This window comes from Heteronotia binoei, chromosome 21 (genome assembly GCF_032191835.1).
Source record: "Heteronotia binoei isolate CCM8104 ecotype False Entrance Well chromosome 21, APGP_CSIRO_Hbin_v1, whole genome shotgun sequence".
NCBI lineage: Eukaryota > Metazoa > Chordata > Lepidosauria > Squamata > Gekkonidae > Heteronotia > Heteronotia binoei.
The window spans coordinates 165,575,624-165,602,005 of NC_083243.1; the positions used below are offsets into that span (position 1 = coordinate 165,575,624).

Sequence of the window (26,382 nt, forward strand, 5' to 3'; positions counted from 1 at the left end):
TCATTCCATTCTTTGGTGCTTACAAACACATCAAAAAGTCTTGAACTTAAAACACTTTTAACAAGTCTTGCTGGAATTGCAGCTGTTTTCCTAGTACTGCAGTGAATAGTGTTTGTAACACATTGGTTGACGGAAGTACACATTGACTGCTCAACCTAAGTGCTGGAATTCTCAAGCATTCTTCAGCTTCTAGAGCACAGCTCTGATGCCTCTGGCACAATGTGCTAAAAGACTGAGCACCAATGAAGCTTGGTTAAAGAACAATGACACCATCCTAAAGAATCTGTGAGCCCCTTTGATTTAGTTGTCCCTGTCCATCTTCCCTTCATCAGCTGTGTTTTCGCTGGTTTCCATGATCACCTCCATTAATCCTACAAGGTCTCCCTCTGCTAGAGAAATGCCAGAGTCATTTGGTGAAGAGCTGGCTGCCTTTCTGTGGTCTTTAGTGTGATGAGCATTGGTGTTTCCACTCCCCATGTCTTTTGCATGGGCAGAAACCATTGCAGGATCCTGCTCAGGGATTCCAGAAGCATCATCTGCGCTAGGCCTCACAGCAGCTTTTGTTTTGTTCAGATGGGATCTCTCAAGTGCTGGGGATGTCAAAGGTGTGAATGAAAAGAAAGTAGGGCCATTGCTGCTAGGGGTCCTGATGCCATGGGTATGAAGGGAGGTAGGGCGATCTGGGTTTGGACTTGCTGTGTTATCTGAAGTCAGCCATGGATGACGGCAGCCTTTCAGAGTGTTCTTGCTGTTAGCCTGCCACTCAGGGCCTGGGGACTCAGGAAAGAAACGAAAAATGGGACTTTCTGAGTCCCCCAAGGACAAGGCCCCTGGGCTTCCAAGAGGAACAACATCCTTGGATTTATGGCTTGTGGGTTTTTCCTTTTCTTCTACTGTCACTACTAGGGAGTCTGGCATTGGGCTTTTTTCTGCTGGCGAAGCAGAAGTTTCTTTAGGTCCTGAACCAAGAGAGGTCTGGCTTCTGTCCTTATCACTAGCCTTGCAAGGAGACTGGCTGGCAGAGTTGTCCTTCAAAGAGCAGGCAACAATACTGGAGAGAGCAGGAGGCTTCTTGCAGCCTAGACGTCTGGATGGGAAGATCATTGGAATGGAACTGATGGGTGTTTGTGGAGCACTGTAAAAACCAGGCCTCTCACAGAATGGAGTTGACATGAAGGCATCAAATTCCCTCAGTCTGCTGTCTTCATTGTCCCATTGATCCTGGGAACTGAAACCTGTGTGAAACCTTTGTGGATTAAAGCTAGTAGGGCTGCCAGATTTCCCATCTGGGTATGCATAATATGGGGAGGAAGGCATATTTTCATTTCTCCGACGCATCAGATTCATTCTTGATGATGCTCTATTGAAACTGGGGGACTGGACACTCAGGAAGCGGCTTATGTGTCCCAACAATGGTGTCGAGTGGTTTGCTTCTTCATTCTCTTTAATCTTTTCCAGGGGTTGGAATTCCATCTCTTCTTTCTGCATGCTGGAAAAGAGATAGGCAGTTGCATATAGTGAGTGAAGAGCAAAATCACAGAGTGAGTCTAAGCTCATACGTATATATGCAAAAGAAATTTTATTCAATTTTTATCCCACTCTTCCTTAAAGAAGCTCAGATCAACACGTCTCCGCCCTCTTTTTATCCTTACAACAAACCTTAGAGGTAGATGAGGCTGAAAAATTACTCAGGTAAGCTAGCTTCATTGGAGTATAAGTGCAGTGTAGCTGCATTTGCCCAGTAGTCCATCTAGTTTAGCATCTTGTTACACACAGCAGCCAGCCAGATGTTCTGGAAGGACTTCATGCAAGGCAAAGTCTCCCAGCTCAGGTATTGAGAGATTTATTGTCTCTGAACAGAGAAATTTCATTTAATTTTCACTTATCTAGTTTCACTTGGCTAATACCGACTGATGAACCTCTCCTTCATGAACTTGTTTGTTTTCCTTTTAGAACGATCTGAATTAATGGCCATCCCTGCATTCTGTGTCACTGAATTATAGCAGTTAATTACTTAATGTGTGAAATAAATCCCCTTCTATCTGGCCTGAATCTATTGCCTCTAAATTTTGTTAGGAACACTATGTTCAAGATCCATGCATCAATGTATAAACCTCTATCATGCCCCCCATCATCTTTCCTTTAAACTGAAAGTCCCAAACTTTTTAGCCTTTCCTTTCTAGAGAATGTCCTTCAACCTCTTCATTATTTTGACTAACCTTTTCTGCTTTATAACAGATAGGGTTGCCAATCCCCAGTTGGGATAGAATGCAATCTGAGAGAGGTCACTATAATGGGTAACACAACAAAAAATGCAAGCTAGTGACCAATTTACTAAGAAGTATAGATTCTTTACACAATTTTCAAAAAAGAGGGACGCAGAGCGTCTCCAGCAGCAATTTCACAAGAAACCACATACTGAGCTGTAGCCGATATGAAATTGCTTCTGGAGACGCTCTGCGTCCCTCTTTTTTTGAAAATTGTGTAAAAAATCTATATAATTGAGTCAATATTGGTCCCAGGTCTGATGAAGACTGGAAAGAAACAAGTACTTAATCGATTGGCTTGTCACCACACTACTTTGGGACTTGAATATACATGTTTTGGACATTTGGACTGATTTCTATATACTTCTTAGTAAATTGGTCACTAGCTTGCATTTTTTGTTGTGTAATCCCCAGATGGGGACAGGGGATCCCCAGTTTGGAGGCCCTCCCCCCGTTTCAGGGTCATCAGAAAGCAGGGGGAGGGGAGGGAAATGTCTGCTGGGCACTCTGTTGTTCTCTATGGAGACTGATTCCCATAGGAAATAATGGAGAATGAATCTGCAGGTATCTGGGGCTCTGGGGGGCTGTTTTTTGAGCTAGATGTGCCAAATTTTCAGTATAGCATCCAGTGCCTCTTCCTAAAATACCCCCCAAGTTTCAAAAAGATTGGACGGGGGGGTCCAAGTCTATGAGCCCCAAAAGAAGGTGCACCTATCCTTCATTATTTCCTGTGGAAGGAAGGCATTTAAAAAGGTGTGTGGTCCCTTTAACTGTGATGGCCAGAACTCCCTTCGGAGTTCAATCATGCTTGTCACACCCTTGCTCCTGACTCCACCCCCAAAGTCTGCAGATATTTCTTGAATTGGACTTGGCAACCCTATTAACAGGGCTTGATAACTCCCAAGCCCCAGATGATCATGGTGTTAAAAGTTTCATTGTGGCAGCTTTTATTTTTAGCTGTTATTTTATTACAGCATCTTGCAGCTATTTACCATGAAGTACAAAGGATATTTGTTATTCTGTACCAGAATCGTTTGTTTTATGATGCAAAAATAAATGGGCATGAAGTTATAATTGTTTATATACAAATTTAACTTTACACCATTTAGTGGTGGTGGTGGTGGACGATTTCATATCTTTAGGTATTTTCTGTACTAGCTGCAATATTTAATAAAATTGAGCTTTTAAAAGCAGCAATGTAATTATGAGAAACTGGGGAGGTTAGGTTAGAGTTAAATGTTAGTTTTTTGTGGTCTCCTTTAGGTTATCCCTATATTTGTTTATATACTGTAACACTTTAGTCAGCTTTAATCAAAATATGAGACACTATGAAGAAGTTAAGAATAGATTTTGTGATAGCACTAATTAGAAAATATGGTCATTAAATAAAAAAACCTTAATACTTGAATATGACTTAGACTTATAATTTCTTAAGGTTGGCTCCTAGAGCCAAACAAGAACAAAATTCATCTACTGTATGGTATCCTTTTTAAAATAGATGGGCTAAACTATATGCAGTGTTCCAAAAGATCTCTACAAAGGCATTGCAGTGCCTGTTATTCTATTTGTAATCCTTTCCCTAATAACGGAGTTTGCCTTTTTGCTGCTATCATTGAGCTGTCATTTGCTGCTATCATTGAGCTATCTACTGTAACCCCAAGATCTCTTTCCTAGTCAGTCACTGCCAGCACAGATCTCATAGAGTGGGGGAGTGTACAGAGTCAGTGATGTATACTCTGTTTACAGCATACATTTCTATCTCCATTTCCTGAACCAAGAAAAGCTGAATTATCCTGCACCAAGAAAAGCTGAATTATGTGACAACTAATATGTCTTCAGACATGATTTAAGAGTCCAAGGGACACCTCATGTATTACCAAATTGTGTGTACATACTGCTTATCTGGCAGCAAATACCTCAATTATGTTGGGCAATGATACTAACTTTGTTGCCACAGGGTATTTGGGGTTTATCTTGCTGCTGAAGAGAAGGGTGGGGTTTGGCACTGCAAACAATTTAGCCCTTAGGTTTGGATGACTAAGGTTATACAGAAAGCCATAATAACAGCTTCACAGTGAATCAAAACAGCAAAAAACATGGGTAGACGTAGCTCAACAAAAAAATGTCTGAACTTCAGGGAATGTAAGTTTTTACAAATTGCTAAAAGCCTTGTGGAACTTTAAGTATAGACAACATATATTGTGGGATAATCATTCATTGGCAAGAGACTGCCGGTACTGTTTTAGGCAGGGCTTTTTTAATAGCAGGAACTCCTTTGCATATTAGGCTACACACCCCTGCTGTAGCCAATCCTCCAAGAGCTTACAGGGCTCTTAGTACAGGGCTTACTGTAAGCTCCAGGAGGATTGGCTACATCGGAGGTGTGTGTGGCCTAATATCAGTCAGTTCAGTTACCTTTATTGGCATTAAAAGAGAGTTAAAAGAGAGGAAAGAAAAAAATAGATATATACACATATGCATACAAATAGATAAAACATGCCAACATGACAAAAGAACATTCTAAAAGGGTCTAAAATCTGAACAAAAATAAGTCAATCTGTCTAATAGAAATTTAAATTACAGTACATTACTGTGTATAAGAAGAGCAGCCTGCAAAAACTTTACCATAGCATGTTGTGTTCCCATCTTTGTTGTTTAATAGATACAGCAGTTTATATGAATCCGGAAGCTCTAAGACAGGGGTGGCCAACGGTACCTCTCCAGATGTTTTTTGCCTACAACTCCCATCAGCCCCAGCCAGCATGGCCAATGGCTGGGGCTGTTGGGAGTTGTAGGCAAAAAAACATCTGGAGAGCTACCGTTGACAACCCCTGCTCTAAAATACTATATTAACGATAAAATGCTGCGCTGAATATTAACATAATATGTGGCCTAATATGCAAATGAGTTCCTGCTACAAAAAAGCCCTGGTTTTAGGCAACTTCACTTGCCTGATGTCAAAGGTTGAGCCGAGGAAAGATGGCCGCTTATATTCTGCAGTTGCTGCTGTGTAGGGTGGCTGTGGGTCTGATTCATTCCAGTATGGATCTTTCTGCAGAGCTGGCAAATCCTGGTGCATTTCATCCACAGCCATAAGAGAGACCTGTCAAGAGAGGACATGCATGTCAGGCATAATGAGCTAAAAACTGCATATATATTATCTTAGCATTGTAAAAGTTCTTCCCTTCTGCTGCTATGTTGGATAAAAATAGAAGTTCCTAATGACTGGGGACGGGTTGTAATGTAAAAGCTAATTGAAAAGTTGGACTTGTTTGGTGTAATGACTGAATATGTGGGAGAGCTTATGACAATTATGGAGCAGCAGCCCAGATAACCATGTGTTATTTATTGCCCCCTCTCTTTTCTCTATTCCAGGAATGTGGAATAAAGTGGTAGTTACTGAGTTCCTTCTGCATTGTACTCAGCATGTTGGGTCAGAAGGTGTGTAGACCTGCCAAAGGAGGTATCTTTGAGGCACAGGAAGGAGCATCATCTCATGGGTGGCGAGGGAATGATCAAATTGTATTTATTTATTGATTTGATTTATATCCCACCCTCCCCGCCGAAGCAGGCTCAGGGCGGCTCACAACATAAAAACATCACAATAGTTAAAAGAATACATATTATAAAAATAGTACATTCTATAAAAAATTATACATTCAATAATTAAAATCAACATTTCATTTCATTTGGTGCTAGGATCTAGATATTATGTCCTATTCAAAGTACAAGAACAACAGTATGAGAGAAAGCTCAGTGAGATGTGAGCATAGGAGGCTTCCACATTAAAAAATATTTTGATATGCAGGAATTAGGAAGGTTACACAGAGAAATATGTATTATTTATTAATAAAAATTTACCCCATCTTTCTGCCTACATAGGGCCACCAAGGCAGCTACCAAATTAAACAGATCCCTTGAGTGAGCATATACAACCTGCGCTCCATCAGCTGCGCAAGCTCCAGATTGAAAACCTAATCAAGTTCAAGGTTTTGGTTCTTACCTTTAAAGCCCTAAATGATCTGGGACCATTGTATCTGTGGGACTGTGTTTCCCTATACACCCCTCAGAGTGCTTTATATTCAACCAGTACCTACTTGTTGGTAGTCCTGGGTTCCAAAATGGTCCAGTTGTCCTGGGCCAGGGCCTTTTCAGCTCTGACCCCAGCTTGATGAAACTCTTCCTAGTGAGATCTGAGCCCTATGGAACTTGACTCAGTTCTGAAGAGCCAGGCATATGGTTGAAGACAGTGATGGCTGGTGAGATCAGTGGCCTCCTAGGGGTCTTTTTCTCCAATCTTTTTATTTCCATACCCCTTGGTTAAGAACTTTCACATCAGTGGAATATGTAGTTACACTAGCTACCCCAGTTGCTTGCAAGAAAGATGTGTGACACCATTTGATTGGATTAAATGTACTTATTGTTTATTTTATCCATATTTATTTATGTTTTTACTCTGTAATGATGAGATATGTTGTGTGCCTGAGCCCAATTTTGGGAAATGGGCAAGATAAAAATTAAATTTTTCATCATCATCATTGTTGTTGTTAAATGGACAAATTAAAATCTAATCCTAAAAGCCATTATTGAAGTTATAAACACCCAGCTCTGTATGATAATAGAACTGAACACTAAGATAGGCATGAATTTGATTAGTAGGACTACTGATACAATATGAAGTTCCTTTTCAGTGCTGCACACTCAGAGGCCACCATATTGTGCCTGAGCTGCTGACAGAAAATGCAGAGATTTTATCCAAGCCTAAATGCAGCATTTAATATATACTCTGCTTATTTCAACAGCAGAACTTTGGAGGGCTGCCACAGTCTCCAGTGGTTCAAAGGGGAAGGTGATACCACTTAGGAGATGTAAAAAAAGACCTTCTGGTGAAGGCCTCCAACTCACTTGCAGATTTCTGTCAATGAGCCAGTTGGTTTCAAAGTCATCGTCGTCCTCCCCAAATGGATTAATTAGCTGTTCAGCTACCTGTGAAATGATTGGAAAAGATCACAAATACAGCAGCTATTTGTTCACAGGACTCAGCTCCAGATCCTTTTTCCTAGTACAGAAGTGTGGTCAGGAGGAAAGTGCCAGGCAGAGGGCAGCTGGATGGTTCAGGAGCACCCACCCATTTGAGCTTTTAGATCAGGACCCTGAACTCTAGCTTTGCAAATGAATGGGCTAATCCTAGTACAAAGATGTGTCTACATATATTGCATGAAATGGCCATAAATACTTTAGTTTTGGTGACTCAAGAACCCACTTCTGATTATCTGTATTGGTGAAGAGAAATTTCTGAGGATTGAGGTTCTTTCTTTTGAACAGACCTTTAACCATCCAGCATAGAAGAAAAACTGTAGGAAGGTGAAGATGGGTACAAAGAGGTCCATCTCATGGCCTGGATATGCCTTTGCTGGGTCCAGGAATTGCCGGCCAATCAGACAAGCCAAGAAGAAGCTGTAAACAGCGACAGTGACCACCTGAGAGAAAGAGATGTTAGAGCCTTTCAAGACATTGTTGCTTTTTTGGAATGGAGAGGAGAACCATGAAGCATTGCTAGAACCACATCTTAAATTCAAAAGCATTTCTGTTACTACAGAATAACAGTTGTCGGAACTTAAACCAAAATAATTGTGCTCTCTGATTCTTTCCCTCAACTACTATGCCTGTATTATAGCTGTGTTGCTATGTGAAGTGTTTTTGACAATATATCCGTTGGACAGTGTTGCCTATAATATCACTGCAAGGTATCATGGGTGATAACAGACAGGTAGTTTGAGCCGCCCCGGGGACCAGAGGCAGGCTGATCAAAAAAGCACATACGCACTTGCACATCTGCCTGCCATCCCTGTCCCGCACGCAGCCCATTCAGGGCTGGATCGAAGCCGCCACAGAAAGGCACCACGTTGTAAGTTCTGAGACAACTCCAAGGCACTTTCCCAGTCATCTAGATAGCTGGGAAGCGCCCAGGGAGCAGCCAAGAGGTGCATGAGCACTTTGTAAGCTCCTCCAGAGCACACGCACCCTGTCCCTGTTCCGGGGGTGGACCGTATGCTGTCAGGAAGCTTCCAGCCACTCCTTTTCTGACTGGCTTACTTATGGGGCGGCTTGATGCCGCCCTGAGCTGGCCATCTATTTTCATTCCACATGTCCCCCTCCTTTTTATTCCTTTATTATATACTTCATACTAATAACTTTCCCTGGTTCTTTTCCTCCTTCCTTTGAAGGCAGATTAAGTCAGATCCTCTATTATTGGACCGCACACTTTACGCAGTTTAAAACAGAATAAAGCAAGCAAAAACCCTGATGCAGCAACTTGAATACAATTTATTTCTGTTATGAGGAGATGGAGATATTTTGTGAGGTGGCTAGTACCAGTAAAACACTGAGGCCTAGTTCATGCCTGTAATGAGTGCCATGGTGGCAATGAAGTGCCAGAGTGGGAGAATGAATTGTAACGTTCATTCTGCAGCTGGCATGTTTAAAATGCCCATCAAACAGAAAACTGCCATAGTAAGCAAAGTGTTTTCTCCCTCCTGTGCTAGTTCCAGGAAGTTTTGTTTTGCAAAGGAGTATTCAAAGCCAGGCTCTGTTACCTGCAGTCTGAAATGGTGCAATCCATTCTGAGCCCTTAAGATTCTGCCACATCATTTCCTGCATGTGTGAACCAGGCTTAAAGCAGAGGTCACTCACATCACCTTGTTTGCCCGGGCTTGGATGCTATTGGAAAGTGATTCCCCACCCCCCACTACGTACCTACAACACTGCAGTACTTCTAGGCACCTCCCAAGTTGTTTCAAACCAATTCAGCAATACTTCAGGGAAGATTGCAGCCAAGCTGGAGTGGCACCTAGCTGAAAGAGAAAGGCAGTTCTTGCCCACATGGGCATAATTTCCTCTGCTCTGGGGAACGTTTTCCTCCACCACCAAAGGGCTTTTAGAAATTGACAACTGAATATCGTTATAGTGTTATAACAATCTGTATATCAGGTTCTCAGAATTCCCAGCTTTTTTTTTAAACAGCAAGTCTGTTGTCCCTTTCATTCAGAGACAGGCCTCAGATTCAGTGGGAGCTCACAGGAGCAGAGCTCCTGAGCCTTTCTGAGAGTTCCACCTTCTTGTCCGTTGAATAGTATGTGCAGCTGCATAACAACCCCTGGATGAGCTCCACCACCTATTTTTCTATAAAATGACCCCTGTTCAGAGATATGTCTTGTCTTTTGTTATCCTCACGATGTGACGGGCTAAAGACTTATTTTTCTGTTTAAATGAAAGCTGGCATTCCAGAGCACCTGATACACAGATTAATTCATCATTATAACAATATGCAACTGCTGATTTTTAAAAAATGAAAAAAGTCCTGGGATGTAGGGCAGAGAATATGTGGAGTAACCTGCCATGTGGAAGCCCCATTACTACTTTGCGCTGCATCAGCAGCCACAACAGCAAGTGAGAAACCATGCAAGCCTGTTCCCATGTGGAAAACACTAGAGAAAGCCAGGTTGCTCTGCATGGAAAAGGAATTTTAGCTGGCAAATGGCCTAAGAGTTTGAGAAGCCCGGTTCTTAACTCACCCATCTCTCTCCCCACACAAGAGCTACTCTGATTGTTTCTTCCCTTTTGATTCTTCCAGATGTTGTTCTGCATTTTGCTCCTTTGAATCTCACTTTATGTTATTTTAATCCCAATAAGTGTGCAGGAAAATCACACATGGTCTGTAAAGCTCTGGGAAGTGGAAATATCTCCCTTCCTGGGGTGCGGACACGCTCACCATTAAATCCATCTGCAACGCGCCTCTATTATAATCCGCACAACCAATTTCCCGATCATGCCCGTAGTGGGATTTTCTGAACATCTGACCTCACCCCTGCTTGGCCTTATTTCATAAATCTGGTAGAAGTTTAAAACTTCCTGTCTGCGTTTCACATCTCAGAAACATGATGCTCTATGTTACGATGATTCGAGTCCTGTCTGGGGACTTGGTCTCAGAAGACAGTGTTGGGGGATTCTTGCCCTGTGGGTCCCCACAGGTTTGGATCTGATCCACTGTGTTGCTTAATATCTATATGAATATATGATGACCACAGAGAGTGGTCATCAGGAAGCAAGTGCTCTGGATTAGTAGAAAGGCTTAAGATCTCTCCTGTCTTGGACAGAGTTAAACTTCTCTTGAAAAGCCGGATTCATAATGTGCTGCTTGATCTAGCAGTCACCTTAGAAAACCAGATGGCTGTGGTGGTTTGGAGTGCTTTTGCCCAGCTTCAGCTGGTGCGTCAGCTGTGGTTCAGTCAGATCTAGCCACAATAATCCATGCCTTAGTTACATCTAGACAGGACTTTTGCAATGCACTCTACTTGGGGCTACCCTTGTGTGTGTGCGTATGCACATCCCTGCCTGGAAGTCATGGTTGACTTCTGGCAACCCCTAGTGGTGCTTGGACTTCCAGAGAGGTGGCTTGGTATTGCTTGCTTCTGCATCTCAGCTGTTGGTATTCCTTTGAGGTCTTGCATCCACGTACTTGCCAGGGTTTGCCCTGCCTCGTTTACGAGATCAGGCTTGCCTGGGCTGTTCAGGTTAGGGCTACATGGAGCTACCCTTATAGAGCATTTGAAAGCTGCAGCTGGTACCGAATGCTGTGACTAGACTAGTGGGTGGGGGCAGCTACCAGGAGGATGTGACTACAGTAATTGCATTGTCTACCAATCTGCTTCTGAGCCCAGTCCAAGGTGTAGCTTTTGTCCTTCAAAACCCTACATGGCTGGGGACCAGACTATCTTGGGACCATATTTTCCCATACATTCCTGCCTGGAAATTAAGATCACAGGGAGAGGCCCTCCTGACTGCCCTGCCAATCAAAGAAGCTAATCTGGTGGACACAAGAGAGGAGCCTTTGCAGTGGCAGCCCACAATTGCTAAGCAACCACCAAGAAAGGTGTGTTTGACCCTTCACTTTCCATCTTCAGGAGGCAGATGAGGACACTTTTATATAGGACTGCATTCGACTAATTTAATTTTTATTTATTGGCTGTCCTAATTGAGATTTTAAACTGTCATCTTTTATGTGTTTTATAACGGTTTTATTTATATTGCAAGTTGCTTGAGTGCCACAAGGTAGAAAGGCAACTAATAAATGTTTTAAAATAAATAAAATAAATGTGGAGGTCTGCAGCAGGAAGGAAGAAATAGGTGAAACCCCCAACTTTCTATAAATGGAACTGCTGCTTGTAAAAGGAACTTTTAGACAGGGCTGTAGCCAGGATTTCTTGGGTCGGGGGAATTTCAATTTTTCAAGGGGCACTTAGCTGATTCCCCTCCACTGCAGCCTTTACCCATACTGCCTCCACTTGATGGGGATCCTCCCTGGCTCTCTTGGCCAGGCTTGGCATGCTCCACCACCCATCTGGCCCCCACTTCCTCTATGGCGCAGAGACAGGCAGCCTGAGGTCAGGGGTTCCCTCCACTCAGGAGGCTGCTTGGAACCACGGTTGCTCGGACTCACAGCCTTCCCCTGCTGCCTGAGGGCCGGTGCTACTGCCCACCCCTCTCTCATGATTCAAATCTCACAAGGGGGTGGCAGGAGCAGCTGCCAGTCCCCGCACAATTTAAAGGGCGCGCCAATCAGTTGATTGACGAGCCCTTTAAGTATTGTGGGAGGCCAGCGGCTGTTCCTGCCACCCCTCCTGCATGATTTGAATGGGGGGAGGGCCAGCAGCAGTCCTCAAGCAGTAGGGAGGGCAGACTGCAGGTTGAGGGCCCTGAATCGGGGCCCTCATCAGGAAGTCGGAGGCAAGGCCCCCTCAGCTGTCCCTAGTTACAGGCCTGCTTTTAGATCCACCCCACTTTGTTAGGTAAATTGTAGTAGGTATGCTTATGGGGTTAAAAAAAATGGATTGTGGTTCCAAAAAAAAAAATGGATTGTGTGGGAGAATTATATCAGGACTGGGTGGATTATGTGTGAAAGAATGAAGGGGATCATGGAGGCAGGGTACGAATTTGTAGCTGGCGTGTTTAAATCACACTCAAAATCAACGTAAGGATCCAGCTTCCAGCAGGAGACATCCAAATAGTGTACTCTAGATTTCACACTGGACCTGTTTCTGCTCATTGCTCTGAAATAATATAATACTTCTGGTTGCAATCGTGGAGGAAAATGCTTATCAAGGTTCTCACCTGAGTGTAGACTAAAGGAATGCTGATCCAGTCGTACCCATAGAGTCGCCCACATTGACTGCGCAGAGTGTTCATTTCCTGGCAGAATAAGGAATAATTATAGACCAAAAAAACCTACAGGGTTTCCATCACTGTTTATGAGAATACCTACTTTTACTTTTCTGCTCCTTTATCCATGATTTCAGGCCTCAGCCTCACTATATCTGTCTACCTTATTAGCCTCGTATGTCTCTGAATCAAAATTGCTATGGAGTGCATTAGATATTTTGGTTGCATAGCACAGCGAGCCACATAGAAATTATAGGCATCTGCACCAGTTTTTAGTAACTGATAATTCTAAACAAGTAGTTTCCAGTAAGCAACACTCCTATCCTGTATAGTGCCCCACCTCATCTCAAGATCTTAATCTGCCTCCCGGTGAGTTAAGAAAATTATGCCTTCTATCCCCAAAGCTCTCCCTGAAAACCCAACTGTGTGGAGGATGGCTGTTGTTATTTTCCACAGAGTATGAAGGAACTCTGTACATGCTCAGACACGTTCTACTCCTTGCTATTATTCAGTGGACCAAGTCTGTAATCCTTTGTATTAAAACATGCTTCAAGGCTGAGTTTCAGCTAAAACTAAGGCCTGATTTCAACCCACCTTTTTAAACTTCCCTTCCTCTTTCCATCAACCCACCCCTTAACAAAGTATTTAGAACTCTTGCAAAACCCAAATATATGTATGTGTACCCTAACCACCAAAACCAAAAAGCCAGTTTGGTGTAGTGGTTAAGTGTCTGGACTCTTATCTGGGAGAACCGGGTTTGATTCCCCACCCCTCCACTTGCACCTGCTGGTATGGCCTTGGGTCAGCCATAGCTCTGGCAGAGGTTGTCCTTGAAAGGGCAGCTGCTGTGAGAGCCCTCTCCAGCCCCACCCACCTCACAGGGTGTCTGTTGTGGGGGAGGAAGGTAAAGGAGATTGTGAGCCGCTCTGAGACTCTTCGGAGTGGAGGGCGGGATATAAATCCAATATCTTCTTCTTCTTCTTCTTCTTCTTCTTCTTCTTCTTCTTCTTCTTCTTCTTCTTCTTCTTCTTCTTCTTCTTCTTCTTCTTCTTCTTCTTCTTCTTCTTCTTCTTCTTCTATATATGTGTGTCTACTCTAATCACCCCACATTATACAGTGTGTTTTATTTATTAAATTACTCAGAACATAGAACTGAAGTTTCTTTATTACAGCTTTTAATATAAACAGCTCACAACCCTTCCATTATATTTCTTCCAACTGTTTTCATCCTGAAACATTCCTTTCTGCAAATATTCTCCTGCCACATTCCAAATGGGACTACAGCTGTCCAAAGCGGGATATTTCTGTCTATATTGTCAGGATTCTTACCATCTGAGTGAGCCCAGAGTCCCTAACGTGGAATAGTTACAAAGCTAATCCCCCAACTTTTTGCACTCTGATGAGGGCAGAAGGCAGACAGTCTCCTGGTCACCTTCCTTCTGGGAGGTTCCTCAAGCATCTCATGGATTCACATCATCCTGCTTTCTCTTTCCCCTCTTATTCTGCCTGCTCTGAGTCAAGGACAGAATTATTGTTGTTGTTTATCTATTTGTCTATCACATTTTTAACCTGCCTTTCTTCCAAGGAGCTTAGAGCGCTCCATTTTGTCCTCACAACAATCCTGTCAGGTAGTTTAGAACAGGGGAAACTATTGCTCTTTGTGTACATTCCTTCTCAAGTGAGTTGTGGAGTTTACTGGAAAATGGGTCGGGAATTCCCATCCTTCCTTCTCTGTGTCCTTGTGTGTTTTCACTTCATAGGGTTGTTGTTTACAGGTTGCATGTATGATATAAAGTAATTCAATTCCTCCATCTTTAGGGATGTGCCTACAGTGTGTTAGTTATTCTGCTGTCCACTCCACAGCAGTTCACATTACTAATGATGGAGTGGTGTTTTTTGTTTGTTTGTTTGTTGCTTCTTCTGGGTTTTGTTTGTCCATATTGTGGGAGACAGTGAAGTCATAAAGGCACTGCATTTTGCTGAGCGTGCATTGGTTCCTTCCAGACATGTCTAATAGGGGGCTGGCATCAATATGCCATGCACTGTGATTGGTACTGTAGGCATCATTACATTCCCTGTTTGATGTGTTATTTTTCTTTCAGCAGAGCTGCTGGAATGGCTTAGTGTTGGAAGTGAAGGATGATGCAATGTCTCTTTGTAAGCATACCCATACTGTTGGAGATGTCATGCTTATGATCATAAAGAGTACTCACTCAGAGAATGAATTTATATTTCAGCTTACAGGAGCCTTTTACACTGTAAACGGAACAACCGAAGCTTTTGTTTTAGAACTGGTTTAAACCAGTTATTTTGAACTTCATTTAAAAAGACAGCTCCTCATGGTGGGGAGGAGTAGAACTAGAAGTTTGTTATGCTGTTATCCCTTTATTGCCAAACAGCTGATCTTAGGCACTTGTTTCCTTCTGGCTGCCCTCTCCCTCTTACCTACAAGAGGGCAACAGGAGCATAGCTAGTAACACCTTAAAGACTAACAACATTTGCGGTAGGGTATGAACTTTCATGAGTCACTGTTTACTTATTCAGAGCAGGTGCGAGTGACTCTTTTCTACAGACACACTAAAAACACAGCTACATATCTTGATCTAGGCGCATAGCTAGAACACTTGTCTCCTCATTCCTGTAACAGTATGGATTTCTTTATCAAGAAATAATAGCTTTTCCTTTCTTAACTCATATGGACCTCATTTTAAAGGACACGCCCCTCAAGTTACACACTGCCAGCTCCAGCTAACACACAGGATATCAACAACAATATATTGATATTACACTGGTCTTAGCAGCCACTGGTACAACTGGGATCATAGGACAGTGCTGCTGCTGCTGTTGTTGTTGCTGTCATTTATCAGACTTGTTGACTTGCCCAGTCCCAGCCCAGTCCAGGCTCTGGGTGATGCACATCAAATGGAATAATACATAGATGAAAGCTGCTCCACAATATAGACTAAAACAATAAACGATTCAAAAATCCCGATGGCATCCTGCTAAGAGTGCTGTTCCTGCAGACTGTCAGACCAATGGGGGTGGTGGGAGGGAGGAAAAACCTCGGGGGCGGGGAGGGGACGGGGGATAAAGGAAGGTGCCAGCCATTGCTGTCCTCAGTCAAAAGCCTGGTGGAACATCTCTGCTTAATAGGCCCTGTGGAATTGCATAAAGTCCTGCAAAGCCCGGATGTCATCTGGAAAAGAGTTTCATCAGGTTGGAGCCAGGACTGAGAAGGCCCTGGTCCTTGTTGAGGACAGGTGGACCTCTTTAGGGCCCGGGATCACCACAACGCTATTACCAGTGTTGTGTAATGCTCTACCAGGGACATAATGGAGGAGACAGTCCTGCAGATATGTTGGTCCCAGACCGCTCAGGGTCTTAAAGTCTGGAACCAATACCTTGAATCTGACTCAGTACTCAAGTGGAAGCCAGTGTAACACCTTTAACACCACCTTTAGAGCTAGATCCAGGTGGGCTGTCATGTTGTCTGAAGCAGTAAAATGTATTTTGAGTCCAGTGGAACCTTTAAGACCAACAAAAGTTTATTCAAGGTATGAGTTTTCATGTGCGCACACACTTCTTCAGATACATGGAAATGGAAGCTAATGTTTCACAAATGCAGGCAGATGCTTCTACGTAGGTGAACAGCAAATTAACATACAACTTTTGTTGGTCACTGGACTCAAAATCTGTTCTACCCTTAGAAGTAGGAAATCATCAATCACTTTGTCTTTTCAGCAGTCTGCTTCATTCTAAATTACCACCAGATCCAGTTCTTGGATTTTAATTTAATTTAATTTTTCGATTTATATCTCACCCTATCCTGCAAGTGGGCTCAGGGCGGTTTACAACAGTAAAACAACATATTAAAATTAAAACCACATATCAACATTAAAAGGTGTAGCATATTCATTACTTACATTCAAGATGCCTTGGAGCAGCACGCTGTCACAGATCCGCCCATCATTGCGAGCCTTCACTGCCAGATTTGAGAACCAGACACAGGGGATCCAGAATTTGTTATGAGGTGAGTTCAGGCTGTCATATTTCTTGTGCTCTTCTGGGGTCATCAGCCCTACACATATGGTGGAGAAAAGAAAGGTACCTAAGTCTGTCCTCCCAAGTGATTTTTTTGGCAGAAAAAAAAAGGTAAATATATTAGTTTCAAGAACAATTTTTGGAACCTGAAAATTATAGCACTTTAATTCTGTACCTGAAATTCCCGGGTTTGTAAACCCAGGGATCCTAGCCATAGCAAGCAGAGAATTTTACTCTTGGAAACAAAATGGGGGCAGCAGGGAGGACATCTAGGGACCTCTAGGGACCCAATGATGAAAATGTCCCTGAGAAAAGAGTGGGATAAAATGCACTAACTTGATACATTTTCTTGTAAATGAAACATCTGGACTTAGTGTTGGAGAGGAGGCCCTAGCACAATCAAAGAGCATTGCTGCCTCTGTAGGAGGTTTGTGTATTACCTAGAACTAAACAAGTGTGTTTACTCTGCATTTTTTTGTTCTTAAAATTCTATTGCTCACATAAATTATGCAGACACATAATTTTTACTATTTTTTCCATCATGGTTCCTGATTTTGCTGGCTGTGGCAGGGATGAGGAATAGCTTGCCAACTCTAGGTTCCCTTAAACTTAAATCCCACACACACACACAAATCACACTGGAGTGAAACTGTGTGGGGAAAGCTTCCATACGTCTACAAAATGTAAGATCCATGAAATAAACCATACTGGAGAAAAATCCTTTTGATGTTCAGTGTCAAAAAGGTTTTGCAAATTGCTCCAACATGAGAGAATTCACACATTCATACATGAGAGAATTCACACTGAAAAGAAACCTTATAAGTATTATGAATGTGGGAAACTTTTCTATCAGTCAAGTAATCTTAAGGCCTAGGGTTTCCAATCCCCAGTTGGGGGCAGGGGATCTCCCAGTTTGGAGGCCCTCCCCCCACTTCAGGGTCATCAGAAAGTGTGGGGGGGAATGTCTGCTGGGCACTCCATTATTCCCAACGGAGACTGATTTCCATACATTATAATGGAGAATTGATTCACAGGTATCTGGGGCTCTGGGGGGTGCTGTTTTTCAAGGTAGAGTCACAAAATTTTCAACTTAGCACTCAGTGCCTCTCCTCAAAACACCCTCCAAGTTTCAAAAAGATTGGACCACAGGGTCAAATTCTATGAGCCTCCAAAGAAGGTGCCCCTATCCTTTATTAGGGAAGGCATTGAACATATGAACATATGAAGCTGCCTTATACTGAATCAGACCCTTGGTCCATCAAAGTCAGTATTGTCTTCTCAGACGGGCAGTGGCTCTCCAGGGTCTCAAGCTGAGGTTTTTTACACTTATTTGCCTGGATCCTTTTTTGGAGATGCCGGGGATTGAACCTGGGCTGGGACCTTCTGCTTCTCAAGCAGATGCTCTACCACTGAGCCACCGTCCCTCCCCATTTAAAAGGAGTGCAGTCCCTTTAAATCTGATGGCCAGAACTCCCTTTGGAGTTCAATTATGCTTGTCAACAATCTTGCTCTGGCTCCACCCCCAATGTCTCCTGGCTCCACCCCCAAAGTCCCCAGATATTTCTTGAATTGGACTTGGCAACCCTACTTAGGCCGCAAGAAAATATTCATATCATATCCATGTATTTGCTTGAAATGTGAATATACTTCGGAAATTCTACAGAATTTAAAGTCCATGGCAAATCCACCCTGAGGGAAAAACTCATATTAACACTCAACATGTCAAAGAGTTTTTCTGATGGCTCATGCGTCATTGCATGTGAGAGAAGGTTGTGTTTGAAATATCATGAATATAATTTGGCTCAATCTCAAACTCTTAAACTTCATTGCTATGCATTGACTGAACCTAAAATATTCTGGCTTTTTTTTTTTTAAAGAGGAAATGTTACTTATATTTGACTGTGGTAACTTTTATAAGAGAATAAGATTGCAGTCTATTGTAGGATTGCAAACTCTGTGTTGGGAAATTCCTGGCGATTTTGGGGAGGAACCTGGGGAAAGTGGCGGGGGGATACCTTTGTGGGGTATAATACCATAGAGTCCACCTTCCAAGGCAGCCACTGTCTTAAGGGAAACCGATCTCTGTAGTCTGGAAATAGTTATAATTATAGCAGATCTACAGGCCCCACCTGGAGAATGGCAAGCCTAATTATTTCAAAAGTTGCTAGATTTCCAATCAGAACAGTGCCCCAAACAGTAACATATCTGTGGAGAACTGTTACCACCCCTTTATTAATGAGGTTCAGTGATAAAGCATATGCTTGGTGTGCAGAAAGTTCCAAGGCCAAACCCTAGAATCCATCAATGGAATCTGAGGGTCAAAAGAGACGGATGCCTGTATGTGTCCCTCTGTAGGAACAAATAGCAGCTTTGTGTTTGGGTGGAATGCTGTTTGAAAAATGACATGAGTGATGTGAAAAAATGGTCTACATTAAATTTCAGTAACTGTGAGAATTTTGCTGAACTTTGACAAACTTTCTAATATTTCCCCCCACAGAAAATGGGAAAATAACCAAAATATACCAAGCAGATAGATGGAAATCTTCATCATGCCCCTTCTGGCTATATAGGAGAAAGTAATTTAAAAAGTATGATGGGAGTGAGGTTTTATTATGACAATTGTAATTCAAGAAGCTGAATTGATAGAATTTAGTACACCTTACAGTGGTATCAGGGTGTGTGTGGCATATGCAAATGAGTTATGCTAATGAGCTCCAGCACATCTTTTTCTACTAAATGACCCCTGCAGCAGTTATCAGAACTGGGCTAGAGGGACAAGTGACCACGTATTACTGGAGTCTGGGTGCCCTGAACTTAAATCTTTGTGCCGACATTTTTGTATTTAAGCTTATTGCCAACATGTAAGTATTACAAATCTTTGGTGTCACAAATCTTTGAACCGAACCAGCTCAGTCTTAATCCAGACTTCAATTAATGTAGAAATAAGATGGAACAGTTTCATTGTCTTTCAAAAGTATGTTGGCTCAGGCAGTAATCAGGGTCAGGATTTTACAGAGGCAGACCATTGCAGCCGTTATAAATGTTTACTCAGAAGTAAGTTCATCTGAGTTTAAAAGGACTTAATTTCTTGGTTAGTTTGCTTAGTGGGACAGTTTCAAGAGATCTTTAATAAATGAGTTACTTCCAATATAATTACTCAAATGAAGCAAAATAGTATTAATAAGTGCCCATCTCTTTGGTGTAGGATGACTAACTATTTCCAAGAGGTGTACCACATATAATTATAGAGATCTCCATGGAAACCTAATTACTTTGTGAACCACCATACTTTGTTTATATTGAAAAGGCTTTACAGGCATGGATAAGGCATATGGAGTTAGTTCAACCCCCAAATCCTAGTTGATGATGTGGTTTATTCATCTGAGGAAAAAAATAGGAACATGAATGATGAATAGGCCATGTCCAGCCCTTGTGCATCCACAATACACCAATCAAATTGTTGGTGTTTTGGAACTTCATGCGTCTTATAGAGTGGTCTCCAAGGTACAAAAGCATATGTCACTTTTTAGGTGTCATGCAATGTTGTTTGCGCTATGATAGTCTAAACCTGGACCACATTTTTTGTTTACTCCAGAGAATGAAGGTCATATGTGAACTCACTGGTTTTTTGGGGGGAGGGGCTGTTTGTGGTAAGGTTTTGTGATTACAACAAAAATACATGTGCATGCCCTTGGAAGCAAACCATCTCTCAAATTATTTTAACCTGCCTTTAAAACTTCAATTAATTTTAGATTTCTGTCTTTATAATGGAATTGAATTTGACTACAGAATTGTTAGTGCCTGTGGTTGGTTGTTGTGTGGCCAATCCAATTTTTCAGCTGCTGCTTTTTACCACAGGGCCACACATCATGGGGGGATTCTGGTGTTTTCAAAACCAGTTTGACAAACTTGGGGTGGGAGGGGGGGAAGATGCCAAAAACAGAATCCAAAATGGCCACTAGATCCACTCTATCAGAAAGGGCATTGGAATGAGGTATTTCATGCCTATCTCACTTGTTGTCAGGGCACATGATTGTATCTTTATAAGCACTGAGGAGGATTTTTAGTAGTATGGAATGCGCACACACTTTGGGAGAGATATGCTTGTTAAAGCCACTCAGTAAGTAACTTTTTATGTAGTGCAATTGGCTTATTGAGAATAGCCCAGAATTTAATTAGGAGGTTCAAGGATTTCAGAAGTGGGATTGGAAATATGGGTAGGAACAAGTCTGTCTTGGCTACCTGTTTCTCTCCTGTAAGCCAGGAGGTGTCTGTAGGGACATAAACACTGCTTTGGTGAACTAGTTTGGGCATTACTGACCCCAGCGATCAGCATATCACAGAAGGTGGAACTGTGGATTCACATTCTCCAGTGGTTCCAGGAGTGGGACAGTCCCTCACAAGTGGGTATAGGCTCCTCCTCCTTGGAACAGCATCGGTTTCTTTAATCCAGCAGGGGGAGTGGCCTATCCCCTGGGAACATCCCAGGTTCGCTGGCCCTGTTGAAGGAGCAGGACGTATTTGGTGCTCAGGGAGCGCAATGATCCAGGTCATTGGAGGGAGAGGAAGAGGCAGTGAGGAAGATAACCGCCGAAACAAAGTCAACATGTTCACCATGGTCGGCGGTGAATGGAGAGCCACCAGCGTTGGAATCATCCCAACAAACGCGGCAGAGCAGCGGATTACCACAGAGGGCCCTGCTCGGTGCAGGACCTCCCCCCCACTCCCTAAGAGGAGAGCGGGAAGTGGTGGAGTCAAGGGCAGTCTACTTCGGCACTCTTGAGTGTCTGCAACAGACTGAGGCACTTGAGTGTCTGCAACAGACTGAGGCACTTGAGTGTCTGCAACAGACAGAGGGGCTGACAATAAGCGCTGTGAGGCCTTGGCCGAGGCTTTGGGGGCCCCAGAAAACCTAAGAGATGATAAGGGTGGGCTGGCATGGGGGTGTCCAGACCACCTAATGCAGAATCAAGGCCCAGAACACAGGGAGTAGAGAATGCCCAGGAAGGAAGCCAGGGAAGGTTTCTGGGCACTGCCAGGGAGTAATGGGAGCCATTTTGGTAACTGGCTCCTGATATATATTCTTCCCCTCTTTTACTTTCATTTTCAGCGATTAGCTAACCAAAATGGTGGATGAGCTGGGAAAAGTCATGATGAACTCCCCATGTAGCAGTAAAAGGGCTTCCCTCACAGCTTCCCAAATACTCCAGTCTTCTTCAGAGGAGACAAAAACAGACCTCTCAGAGGAGAATGCCAAGGCTAACCTGTTACAGCGGCTGAAAGGGGAGCCCCTCAAAGAGATGGGACACCCTACAGAAACTGGGATGCAGTCCTCTACCCAAGACAGGCATAGCAGGGCACAACTTAAGAGAAGGGTTTCATACAGCCCCACAGCTTCTTCAACCAGGCCTAATCAAGGGAGGCTGGCCCTAGGAGTGGATTCCCCCATTGCTAGTTCTCATGTGGATGAGGACTCTGAGGCTTCTAATTCCCTGTCTGATAAAGAGGGGGGGGGGATTATTGGAGGAGGAGGCGGTGATACCCATGATACAGTCTAGGTTGTCTAACCTAGATTATTACACAAGCTGTTACCTAAAGTTCTAAGAGCACTATATTTTAACTCTACTCCCAAAGAACAAGTGGACCCAGACCTACCTACAGGGTCAGGAAAAATGCTGCCAAGCTGGGAGTGGCTGAAACTGGTGTTCCCCTACCAGCAAGTCATAGCAGATGCGGCAATTGATGTGATGCAGCTATCAGCCTAGGCCATGGCCTGCAGTGTTGCAGCCTGTTGCAACATCTGGCTCAGAAGTTGGGACGTGGATGCGGCGGCACAGGCCAAGGTTACAGCAGTTCCCTTCACAGGCATGAAGCTCTTTGGAGACAGACTAGAGACAAAAAGAAGGTACTTCCCTCAAAGCAAAGAGACACCAAACAGAGACGACGCTACCAGTCCTTTCGGGACTCTAAAAAACTGGCTAGATCCTCCAATTCTAAGCCCTTCAAGGGTAAATGGCAGCCCAGGAATAGGGATTCCAGCTTATGCCAGGAAGTCTGAGCAAGGCACCAAAAGTAATACAAAAAAAGGAGGGTCTCAATGACTATGAGACTAGGCTAGAAACGCAGGGGATTGGGGTTGCCTGCGCTTCTTCGCAAACCAATGGAACCAGTCGGTGTCCGACAAGTGGGTGCTGGAGATGGTTACTCATGGCTATGCCTTGGAACTGGAATCTATACCCTCCTTGAGATTCCAGCAAGTACCCAAGCCACTGTTTGAACCTATGGCAATCTGTGGGGCAAAAGAATTAACTCTCAAGACAGTGTTCTTAGTAGGAATCACTTCAGCGCGCAGGGTTTCTGAGTTGAGAGCTCTGTCGGTCGACAAGGAGCTTTGTGTTTTTCATGCTAATAAAGTAGTGTTGAGGCCAGACCCCACATTTATCCCTAAGGTCAATTTTGTATTTCACATGTCCCAGGAAATTGTTCTTCCTTCATTTTGCCCCAATCCACAGCATGTGAAGGAAAAAGAGTAGCATTGCTTGAATGTAAAAAGGGCTCTTAGTTTATATTTGGAGAGAACTAAAGTGCATAGAAAAACTGATATGTTATTTGTGTCCTTTAGTCAGTCTTCCCTGGGAAAGCCGGTATCCACCTCCTCGCTGAGTAGATGGTTGAGAGAGTGTATTCAGGTAGCCTACAAATCACAGGGTATGGATCCACCGAGGGGGGAATTACAGCTCATTCCTTAAGGGGAGTGGTGACTTCAGCCACATATAGAGCATTCCTGACTTTGGAGAATATTTGTAGAGCTGCAACTTGGAGGTTGGTGAATTCTTTCACTAGGCATTACAAGGTGGATAAATGGGCTTCAGCAGAGGTGGCTTTTGGCCGTAGAGTGCTTCACATATACTCTGAAAAGGGAAGCCTTTCCTTCCCTGGGGCATATAGCTTGTGTATGTCTCACTTGTGAGGGACCGTCCCACTCCTAGAACCACTGGAGAACGGAAGATTGAAAGCACTTACTGTGAAGCTTCCTTCTCGGTGGTTCTGGAGTGGGATGGTCCAACCCACCCAGGTTTAAGGGCTTCCAGATAGTTAATTGAAGGGTTTGGTGAGTGGGAGTTATACTAACTAAATAAATGCTGAGATCTGTTTTTACAATTCTGGTATTATAGAAAGGTGTTGTAAGTTTTTTATTAAAGCCTTTGATACTGTTACTATGTTTGGCATGGTGCATGCTTTGTTCTGAGTTTTCTCATCTAGGAACTTCCAGGGGAATTCAGCTTGGCTACAACTGGGATGTTTCCAGGGGATAGGCCACTCCCCCTACTGGACTGATTAAAGAACCCCACCCTGTTCTGAGGAGGAGGAGCCTATACCCACTTGTGAGGGACCGTGCCACTCTGGAACCACCAAGAAGGAAACTTAATGGTAAGTGCTTCCAATCTTCCGTTCCTGTATCTAACATCAGCAAGGTAACTCCCCACTCTAGGGTGGAAGATCCCTTGGTGTTCACATGTTGCATTCTGTCTCATACGATGCATCAGTGCTATGTGGAGATACTTGTGCTGCCCATCTATAGGATGTTCAACAATTGGGAGGACTAAACAATAGGGAGGGCTAAACAGGAAATTGCCAGCTCCGGGTTGCAATTGGGGGAGTACCTGGAGAATTAGGGGATGAAGCCTGGAGAAAGCAGGGTGTGGGGAGGGGTGGGACTTCATTGGTATATATAACACCTTAGAGTCCACCCTCCAAAGCACCCATTTTCTCCAGGGGAACTAATCTCTGTTGTCTGGGCTCCAGACATAATTTGTAATTCTAGATCTCCAAGTCCCATCTGAAGACTGACAACCCTAATAGGGAGGCAGAAATGAGCCAAGCACAGCCACTGCAGCATGCATCTGAAAAGCAACTAGAAAGAAGTAGCATTGCTCTCTGTCTGGCTTTTCCATTATCAGCTCCTCAGTGTCGTTGTTTCCCTAAAAGAGGATAGAGCAGGCTGGTTCCATCTTACTAGGTAAAGAATGCTGCTTTATCTGAAACAGTGCAACTCAGTGCAACTTCTGGACAAGTCTGATAGTTATTTTGGCAACTGCTTCTTTTGCAACATGGGTGTTTTTGCAGAGGCGAATATTGGTAGATCTTAAAATAGCCTTGCGTCTTCCTCTAAAGAAATGTGCAACCTTGTTGCCCACTGAGTTGAGTGCAGCTTACTCATAGGGCTTGACTAAATATCCTATTTTATTTTCCTGCCTGCAAAGATGTGTGTGTTATGAAACACTACATAGATAGGACCACCACATGCTTTGTATATGAGTCCTTGCTATTTCCAGTCAAGGGATAGCAAGTGTTAGGCAAGATTTGTCTCTGACTAAAACCCTGGAAGATGCTGCCAGTCAGATGAGAAAACACTGAACTACCAGGCTTTTAACTGAGGGCTTCCCTCTTTTTAAAACCCACTTTTATGGTCTGTTTCTTGCCTGAGGACTGTTTTAGAGATACCATTTTAGGCTGCTGAGTTTTGTCTGATGTTTTGCCATTTTATGGCTTGTTTTAAAACTGATATTATCTTTGAGATTTTAAAATTATTTTACTATATTCTTTGTACTTTGTGAGCCACATCACGCAAGTGTCTGGGGGTGTAACATATACCTTTTCCAAGGGGAAAAAAAAGGTGAAACAATGCTGTTAGACAGCTTCCAATGTTCATAACAGTTGTCTGGTCACCAAGCAAGACTGCTGGCCTGCACTTGGTTTGATAGCTTTCAAGTAGGGTTGCCAATCCCCAGGTGGGGGCCGGGGATCCCCCAGTTTGGAGGCCCTCCCCCCGCTTCAGGGTCGTCAGAAAGCGGGGGGAGGGGAAGGAAATGTCTTCTGGGAATTCTATTATTCCCTATGGAGATTTATTCCCATAGAAAATCATGGAGAATTGATCCGCGGGTATCTGGGGCTCTAGGGGTGCTGTTTTTGGGGGTAGATGCACCAAATTTTCAGTATAGCATCTAGTGCCTCTCCCCAAAATGCCCCCCAAGTTTCAAAAAGATTGGACTAGGGGGTCCAATTCTATGAGCCCCAAAGGAAGGTGCCCCTATCCTTCATTATTTCCTATGGAAGGAAGGAATTGAAAAGGTGTGCCGTCCCTTTAAATGTGATGGCCAGAACTCCCTTTGGAGTTCAATTATGCTTGTCACAGCCTTGATCTTGGCTCCACCCATAATGTCCCTGGCTCCACCCCCAAAGTCCCCAGATATTTCTTGAATTGGACTTGGCAACCCTACTTTCAAGAGGGAGCACAACTATCACCAGCACAGGTAGCTGAGCCTTAGGCTTCATAGATCCCCACCCCCCACTCATATCTTGGCTCTCGATAAGCTTTGGGAATCTCCCAAACCATAACATATCTTCATTGGTGACATGGAGGAGTGTGTCTATTTCAAGTATGTTTCGTCCTACTCTTCGCCAGAGTTGTGGCTCATACCTGCTCTCACAACATGGTCTATGCTTGGAAATCTCTTGAAGACAGCAGTGCTGACAGAGCGCAAGATCAGCACACTCAGCAGATTGATGTAGCGTACCAAGGTTCGCCGCAGGAGGCGCCCATACTCATCCTTCCCTTCCACACTACTTGAAACCAGGTTCATAATGCGGTCAGGCCAAGGGATGCTCTCATATTGACCCCACCAGCGAGATACCACCAAGGTGACATAAAAGCCTAGAGTGGAAACCACATATTAGTCATAATGAGGTAGAAAAGGATATAATTGTCTGTCACCTGCACATACATATATCATTTTTAATTTATTCATTTTATTCAGTATATTTTTCTGCTGCCTTTCCACCTTGAAACTACTCA

At 43.5% G+C, this 26,382-nt stretch overlaps 1 protein-coding gene across 1 annotated transcript in view; it reads right to left on the reverse strand.

Moving 5' to 3' along the window:
- Positions 1–215: 215 nt before the first annotated feature.
- The window catches only part of LOC132588774 (bestrophin-1-like), a 31,766-nt gene continuing 5,599 nt past the window's right edge, over positions 216–26,382 (reverse strand). Inside the window, exons 4-10 of the mRNA XM_060261206.1 lie at positions 26,008–26,241; positions 16,409–16,563; positions 12,438–12,515; positions 7,595–7,747; positions 7,173–7,253; positions 5,219–5,370; positions 216–1,489 (exon numbers count right to left, since the gene is read on the reverse strand). Coding sequence (XP_060117189.1) covers positions 301–1,489; positions 5,219–5,370; positions 7,173–7,253; positions 7,595–7,747; positions 12,438–12,515; positions 16,409–16,563; positions 26,008–26,241 — 2,042 coding nt within the window. The 3' untranslated portion in view covers positions 216–300. The remainder of the gene's footprint in view (positions 1,490–5,218; positions 5,371–7,172; positions 7,254–7,594; positions 7,748–12,437; positions 12,516–16,408; positions 16,564–26,007; positions 26,242–26,382) is intronic.